This window comes from Polyergus mexicanus, unplaced genomic scaffold (assembly GCF_030449975.1).
Source record: "Polyergus mexicanus isolate NDT 795.1 unplaced genomic scaffold, iyPolMexi1.0 SCAF_5, whole genome shotgun sequence".
Classification (NCBI taxonomy): Eukaryota; Metazoa; Arthropoda; class Insecta; order Hymenoptera; family Formicidae; genus Polyergus; species Polyergus mexicanus.
Window position 1 is genome coordinate 4874300 of NW_027223325.1, and position 8791 is coordinate 4883090.

The 8791-nt window shown below is 37.1% G+C and overlaps 1 protein-coding gene across 1 annotated transcript; it reads left to right on the forward strand.

Moving 5' to 3' along the window:
* The first annotated feature begins 1783 nt into the window (after window positions 1-1783).
* Window positions 1784-5581, forward strand: LOC138933265 (uncharacterized). The gene is made up of 3 exons (XM_070295857.1): window positions 1784-1807; window positions 2340-2395; window positions 2626-5581. The coding sequence occupies exons 1-3, from the start codon at window positions 1784-1786 to the stop codon at window positions 5579-5581; spliced, it is 3036 nt and encodes a 1011-aa protein (XP_070151958.1).
* Window positions 5582-8791: the final 3210 nt, after the last annotated feature.

The following is an 8791-nucleotide window of genomic DNA, read 5'->3' on the forward strand; positions in this document are numbered from 1 at the left end:
TTATGTGTGTATATATTGCATTATAACTCGCGATTATGCATATACGAAAGTGAGAGAGATTGTAAGTGCAAACTGTAATATTTTATAATAGTCAGAATAATGTATTCGAAGGAGCTGATTTGATCAAAAGGTACGATTACAAAATTTGATGTTAATATATTATTATACTTGGCTGCAGTGCCGGCGAATAAATGAGATGTTACGTGCGTCGCCATTAATATTCCGTTCGGATCAAACCTATGTTCTGTGCATGTGCGATCATGAGGGAAACAGCTGATTTGTTGTTAGACCAGATATCATTACATCAATCGCGCGGAGAACATCGTAATTTTTTACATTGATCTACGCGTTTTTTCTAACGTATCTTCGAACCACACCTTTTCCGATCATACGGTAGATATAATTATAGAAGAGATCGAAATTTTTTGTTATATTTTGCGGCTTTCTTATCAGAACTGCTTCTTTTTTATCCTAATTAATAAATGGTTTTCTACCTAGTAATAAAACGCAGAACACTCTTATCTGCGCCGCGTATATAAGAATCCGATATGGAGCAGCGATTCAACTCCTTGCGATTCGACAAACAACTTTCAATGTTTAGATGATGTGCTAGAAACTTGGCGTTTCGCGCTTGGAGATGGGAAATTCATAAATATGCAATTAAAACGGGGCGTTTAGTAACTTTACTTTCATTAAACCAATGGCCTTTGTTATGACTACTCTCGCATTAAATTGGAAAAGTCCGAAAGATTTCAATAGAAATTCGAAATTTATTACGTGTTCGCACGATATGCTTCCAAATGTAATCATCAGAATCGAAACTTACAGCGTTATGTTAAAGCGTCACGAAATGTATATTGCAATGTATATATTTATATATTTATATATTTATATATAATATTTATATATTTTCATCTCTGCGATTATTAAAAACAAACAAAATTCTATTATTTCGAGTAAAAGTTACTTGGTAATCTCTTGGATTATTAAATTCTAAAGTTTATAAAAATATTTGAAATTAATTATAGAAAATTTTTTCATCATTCCTCTCAAGAATTGACTTCAGCTAATTGTCGCTTAATTCATATGTCGAAGTTGTAATGTGTATACAGTTATTGTTGAAATCTAGAAAAATAACGACGACAAAACTCATCGCTATAATATATTTTAGTAGAAAAGTTTTTTATCTTCTACACATGAAATCATTAGCATAATTAAGCTATAAATCGAAAATTACACTACTACTACTGCTACTACTACTATGGTACACAGACGAAAGAAAGAGCGCTCTCTCGAATGAAACAAGTTTATTTATTTTAATTAAGATATAATTTTTAAAACTCTTCCAATCTCAAATTTATTTCAAATATAAGTACACACAATTGTGAATAAAATTTGGAATTTTTCTTTCATGTAAAGTATTGTTTTCAATAGAAATGCGTTTATAAATATTATTTACTATTTATTAACAAAGATTGATTGGCCGATTTATTTACTAGTCGCAGCGTCCGATAATAATTTAGAAACTATGCGATATCCCTACATAATAATAATGTGGAAACAGAGGAACTAATTACTCCCCGGTGTTTGTGGCCGCCATAATGGCGTGCGTACGTGTGGGGAGGATTATACACACGCCTATTGATGCGTTATCAAGCACACGCTTTGGCACGGATGCCGCTCTATGGGAGAAGCTTTAAAAGAGGTGGCCAAATATCGCCGCATCACAGTCTCTTTGTAGTACATTGACGAGGTGAGCGAGATTTCATGCGAAGTACGCGATATGAAGCTCACGTGTTTCATTACGGTGAGTGAAGACAGCTCGTCGGAGAATTATTGTCTTCGCAGTGAGAAAAGTGAATGAAAAATATTATCTAATGTGAATTCGCCGAGATTGTTATCCAATCAATATGAATTTTTTGTGCAAATTATTTCGTTTGATCCATCGATCCATTCAAAAATTGAGAAGAAGGATACGGGATATAAGAGCCTATAAGAATTTTCGGGCTGAGAAATATCTCTTTTTTAGTTTAAAAAAATAATTAGCGATACACTTGCACAAACACATACAGTGCTGAAGAAAAAAATTGTGGCTAATATTGTAACTTATTAATGGTCTTTGAAATGCAACGTAAACGCGAGATGCCAACATTATTTAGATCAATTCAAACTTTCGCATCAAAAGATTGATAAGTGAGCAAATAATTGAAATTCTTACGGTTACAGTTGTTAATTATTATAAAGGATAATTTGTAGTGCTATATATATGTTACATTATAAATAAAAAATTATAAATATATTTTATTTTATATATATGATCTTTGTATACTCATATGTAGGTGTGCGCATGTTTGTCATCAACAGTGTCCACTGACGAGAACAAACATTTAAATAGGTAAGCAGATTTTCGGCAGATCTTTTCTCTTTCTTTCTTATCTCTGTTTTTAAAACAATAAGTTTTTCTTGCAGTTATTTTTTATATATTGTAATTTTACTATTTCGTCAAATTAGATTTATATAACAATAAAAGTATTTAATAAAGTTATATAAAATCAAATTTAATTTGTCTTTGCAATATTTAATTTGTCTTATAATTGTCATATAATTTACAATTGACTTCTTCAGAATAAAAAAGATTGCAAGACTGCGAGAGGAATTGGCCGTTAAAGATGTCACGGAGAGAAGAGAGATAAATCCCACCCCTCAGATTTATCATGATATATTCCCCAAGTCGCGACAGTTTCAGCCGCAGACACGAATCGACAAGCCCATGAAGAACCACAAGTTTCAATCTCAACAACAACAACAACAACAACAGCAGCAGCAGCAGCAGCAGCAGCAGCAACAGCAGCAGCATCGCTATAATCGCGGCCGCTCGAGAAATCCGACAAAACATGTCAAGACCCGCTCGATCGCCGGGTCGTCGACGTACGAGCTGAGCGACAATCAGCTGGACTCGATTCCCGAGGTAATTCACGACGAGGGACCGATTCGCCTCGAACCTGTGTTTCGCGTCACCACGAAGAAGAATGCCTTCGACTCCATCGTTGACATCTTGCGTCAATTGCTGGACCCTCCGAAGAACGAACCAGGTCCGCTCGTGCCCATCCAGATGCCCGGATCCAAGCGCAAGATCTATTTGCGACTGATAGAACCGCTTGATTCGAGCAAGGTGATGGTACGCTTCGTCACGCAGTTAGCGGTTCCCGTGATCGATGCGGAGAAACAATTTAATCCCTTCATCCCGATTCCTTCAGTCATCGATCCCATCGCCACACTTCTGAACCATGCTCATCCCGGAACAATACATCCCGTAGTATCAGGCGATGCTTTATACGCCTCCTCTTCTAATCGCCATCGCGTGGTTCATCCGCCTCGAAACATTAGCCATGTTAAAGAATTGCAATCGACCAAACCACTGGCCAAGAACCCATCGCAGAATCCTCCGAAGGATCAGGAAAACAAAGGGAGTTCCTCACCCGCGGTAGTTTCGAACGAAGCGGAGAGTGATAAGAATCACTTGACGGACACACGAGTAAACCTTCAGAATTATGAGCAACAATTGTTGAGCGAATCGGCGGCCGCGTACTATCAGTATCAAGCAGCGGGTGAGGAAGTCATGAATAAGGTAAAGGAGTTGCTCAAGAAGGAAAATGCAACAATGCCGATCGTGAGCGAGAGCGAAAGTAGTTTGAAGAGGCCTTCGGTAGAGCCTTGGTATCAATTAAGTACACACCGTTTGCCTCTTCGGCAAATTGCTCCGTATCCGCACGCATCGATGGAACACGGTTCCGGTTCCAGTACCAGCTCTTACGTGGACACTTACAAAGCGCCGAGCGACGTTCTCACCGGTCCTAGTTCGTACTCGACCTCGTACGAGCAGCACAACGATGCTGCTAGCTCAGCTTTCGGATTCTACCCAAGTTCTTACAGCGCTCCGAGTTCCTATCCGGCCTCTTATCAGAATCAAAACGAGTTCAATGGAGCTTCAAATTCCTATTCGTCTTCTTATCAGAATCAGAACGAGTTCAACGGAGCTCCGAGTTCTTATTCGGGCTCTTATCAGAATCAGAACGAGTTCAACGGCGCTCCGAGTTCTTATTCGTCTTCTTATCAAAGTCAAAACGAGTTTAACAGCGCTCCGAGTTCTTACGCGACTTCTTACGAAAAACAAAACGATCTTTTCAACGCGCCAAGTGCCTATTCGAGCTCTTATGAGAGGCCGACTAACGTTCCATTTTCGCCGAGCTCCTACGAAAAGCAAGTTGGCGTGGCTCAGACCGCTGCGAGTTCTAACAATGCACTTCAAATCATAGATCCACCGTCTTACTTGCCCGGCTATCGGCCGGAGAATCACGCCAATCGATCGTTCGAGCGTACGACAATCGCGATCCGTCAGCCGCGTTACAACAACCCGCACGAGACGGCGGGTTCGTCAAGTACGAGCGGCGATTCAGCGTCCCAAGTGATATGGGGTAAGTCAAAGCGAGAGAAGAGCGAGTCGAGTTTCGAGAAGAGCGCGGAGATCATCGGCGCCGGGTTCGATGACAATCGCGAGAGATGGCAACCGGTTGTATTCATGCATGAGAACACGGACTGGCATGAGGCGTATGAGGCCGAGCTGGCGAAGATCGCTGCGACGGAACGACAGCCACTCTTCGAAAATCGAACTACGAGGAAGTCCTCGCGAGGAGCCGTCGATCAGGCACGTCGAAATAGTAAACATCGCGGCGGCGCGATTGCTCGAGATCCGAGATGTTCGACCGCCTCGGAAAAACAGAATAGTTGCGAGCAATCGAGATCCACGACCGTATCGACGCCTCGTTCCGAGAGTACCGTAAGGATCGTTGAGAAGCAATCAGCTGACAATAGTGAATCGATATCGATAAAATCGACAACGAGTAACACGATTGAAACTTTGCAACCAAATGTTACCGCGAAAAGTCCAATAGCGAACGCGATGGAGAGATTACCGTTGATAATAACGACCGAGAGTCCTGAATCGATAAGCGGCAACGGGACGTCGAAAGGATCGACGTTGTTGATTAAAGTAATTAAGAGCGATAGCACGACGACGGAGAAACCGCCGCTGCTAATCAAAGCGATCGAGAACGTCTTGATAAGTAGTATGGCAGAGAGATTAGTCGCGACCCAAACAAGCATAATTAAACCAACTGTGAGTCATGTAACACAGAAATCGACGACGAGGGATACGATGAAGAAATCGAGCGGTACGATCGAAAAATCGAGCGGTACGACCGAAAAATCGAGCAGTACGATAGAAAAATCGAATGGTTCGACCGAAAAATCGAGCGGTAAATCGATGGAGAAGTCGTTGATAAACAGCGCGACCAAGGTTTCCGTAGCGAGCAATAAAGCGAGAAAACAGGAGCTACCCAAAAGGCCTATGATAATGAAGAAAACGATGCACGTAATGAAGAAACCGGAATTGAATAGTACTACGAGAAGGACGGTCACGACGCAGAAGCCGACGATTAGTAGTACGACCAAGAGAACGACTATCGTGAGAAAATCAAAATTTTCGAGAACCATTTCGAAAACAAAATCAAACACCACTTGATACTTTATTTATATTGATAACGTGGTTCTCTTTCTTTAAGCACGATCGACCCGCGTTTTTATGCGTTTACGCGCTTTCGTTCATAGCGAATAACGACTGTAACTATATTTCCAAAACGATTTTTGACTTTTTATGTTTTATGCAAAAATCGTAAAGATTGTCTGCACACGTATGTCTACATTTCTACATGTATGAATGTGTGTGTGTATACATATATATATATATATATATATACATATGTGTGTGTGTGTCTATATTCTGCGTAGCAACTAACCGATTAAAATAATCTATGCGATGAAAAATTAGATATCAGATGCACGTTGTAAAAACAGTTGCTTCTGCATCCGAAATGACGTTAAATATAGATATTAACTTATATATAAATTACATATATATGAGTCATGTCATTTATATATGTATTGAATTATCTTACAAATAAAAAATTGTAGTTAATAAATATTATTTTTCAAAGTTTTATCGATTTTATTAGATATATATCTTAAATATGTATTTTTAATTGTATTATTTTTAAATATTGTACATAAGTTAATAGATTCCGGATGATGATGTATTTCAATCTAATCCGCCAATTGTTTATATATTGAAAACAAATAAATAATATTTCATATTTGGTTTGTTTTAATTTCTAATTACTCTCCATTGACGTAGGTTATACATTGCATGACGAATGGGAAAGTAATATGAGTAAAAGATACGGCTATTATTGTTATTAAACTGCAATTAGGGATCCGTTCAAGACAGTGTGCAGTATTAGAAAGTTTTGATGAGGGTTTTAGATACATTTATAATATAGTTTTTAACGTTCTTAACGTTAAACGTAAACATTTATATTAATATCTTCACGTTGAAAGCGAACGAGAAAAAATTAGCGATTTGGAAAAAATGGGATAATATTAGTGAAAACGAAAATATTACACGAAAGAAAACTAATAGAAAATTCAGGATATAATCCAGGTTAAATATCTTATTTTAATTAATGAAATAAAAATTTTATACGAATTTATCTCTCTGTTCTTTGTACAAAATACGAGACACTTGCGATTATCAGGGACATGACAAATATCTCATAAACAAAATCAACAAGAAATTTCCACGCAAATTAGAGCTTTGATATAAAAAAAAAAATATATATATTTGAACTACAAGAGAAAGAAATAACATTAATCGCAACAGATAACTGCATAGATCGAGAGATATGTTGAGCGTGTCGATAGGATCGAAGAGAAAAAACGCGAGGGCTAAACGCGACGTACTTTCCAAACAATATGATTATGGCCCTCGTATCGATCGGTTTTTTACCCGCTCGAAATTAACGTGGCCGTGAAATCAACGCGGCCGACGATTAAACGATCACGATAGCCGAGACGGTCACGCCGCGGCGATCTTCTCGTCCATTTCTTCTTTTTTCCTCGGCCGGAATCGGTGCTGGATAAAAATTGCTAATCGCAGAAATGCGATGTATCTGCACACGCGTGTAGGTGGCATTTCTTAAGATACTTTCCAGCGCTACGCCGAGATTTCACTTTTAATTGACTCGGTACGTCATACTGCGTTTGATTAGATGGATTTGTTGTTTGCATCTTCAACGTGCTACGATTCAAGAAGATTAACACGTTTTTTCAATATCCGTTCCTCTGCTAAATTGCAGTTTGCGAAGGCTCGTGATCTCTATACACATCTGCTATCATCGGAAATTTTTTTTCTCATAGATAAAAACACGCATGACGTGAATAAAATTTTATTCTTCTTACTGCGAACGTTGATATCAAAAATAAATAATTTTAGAATAAATATGTTTGAGTATTGTAATTGATAATATATGTAACTGATAATATATTGAAAGATGATGAATTATCATTTTATGTTTCTAACAAGAAAACCTACCCAAGTGTTACGCTCCGATTTTTTTTTCAAATTTGGCACAAATGTAGAACTATCAAAAATATTTGACCCGTATTTTTTCATTTGTGCCCATAAGCGGTTTTACGGATAGTTAATACCCCTTCAATATTCAACCCTCTACCATTATAAGTACAACAAAAATACAAAAGAAACAAAATTTAATGCAAGATGTAGAAAGTTTTTTGGATCGCTAATTATGAATGTAAAGTAAGATTTGTGAAATTATTTGTTTAAATAATAAAATATTGAAACAAATCAGCAAAAAAGTTGAAAAAAATACAATATAGTGATCATATGTAACACTTGGGTAGGTTTCTTTGTAAGCCACATATATATATTGATGTGAAAAATTTTTTCCAGGTGAAAATCCAGGGGGCAAAGGATGTTTTACGGTATTCTAGAGCGATAATCACAAGTAATAGTGCATTGAGTGCATGCTGGGAGGAGTTTCGTGAAATACTATACATCTCCCTCCCGTTAGTTGCTGCTTGCACTATATAAACGTTTGCTTTATAGCTGTGCGATGCATAGAAGGTATCTCTCGATCGGCTAAAGTGTTTCGAGAAAAAATTGTAGAAACGAAATAAGTTTTTCACAATGAATAAGTACCTGGTAAGATGTTTTCGTTACATTATTATATATTTAAATTTTAATTAAATTCAACATTTAATTTAAAATTTATTTTGAATTAAAATATTTATTTTAATTAAATTGAATTGAATAATATTTATTCTGTCAATTTTACAATTTTTAACTCAATATTTGGTTATTATGTGATATTTCTATCGTTTTATTTTTGTTTGGCTTAGAAGACTATATAATATTTACAAAGTAACTGGATTATATGATAATGTATTTTGATATTTATGTTTGTTGCAGTACGCCATGTTATTCCTAATAAGTCTCGCACTGTTGCATCAATCGGTCGAATCGTAAATATTCACAATATAAAAAAAAAACAAATATATAAAATATTATGAGAGAGAGAGAGAGAGAGATGTATGAGATATACGGAAAAATTTGTAAGAAAAATCCTGCAGCATTCTTTTTGTTTTAGGAAAAAGGTGGTAATACATGTTCCCTATCGAGTGAAAAATGTGAAGCATACGCACACAATCTATAAAATAATTCCGCATCATCATGAAGCAAAGCATCGTGAAGATGATGATGATACCGGCTACTACGATGACATGAATCGATAACACGTACTTTCGTATATTGTAATATGTAGTACAGTAGTATAGTATTCGCCTACGAGTAACAAAACCCAAAGAAAAGTGTCACTAG

Excerpts from the sequence above, each read along its gene's own strand:
- LOC138933265 (XM_070295857.1), top strand. The coding sequence starts at position 1,784 with ATGAAGCTCACGTGTTTCATTACG. Across the intron at positions 1,808-2,339 it reads AGCTCACGTGTTTCATTACG|GTGTGCGCATGTTTGTCATC; the intron begins GTGAGTGAAGAC and ends ACTCATATGTAG. Across the intron at positions 2,396-2,625 it reads GAGAACAAACATTTAAATAG|AATAAAAAAGATTGCAAGAC; the intron begins GTAAGCAGATTT and ends TGACTTCTTCAG.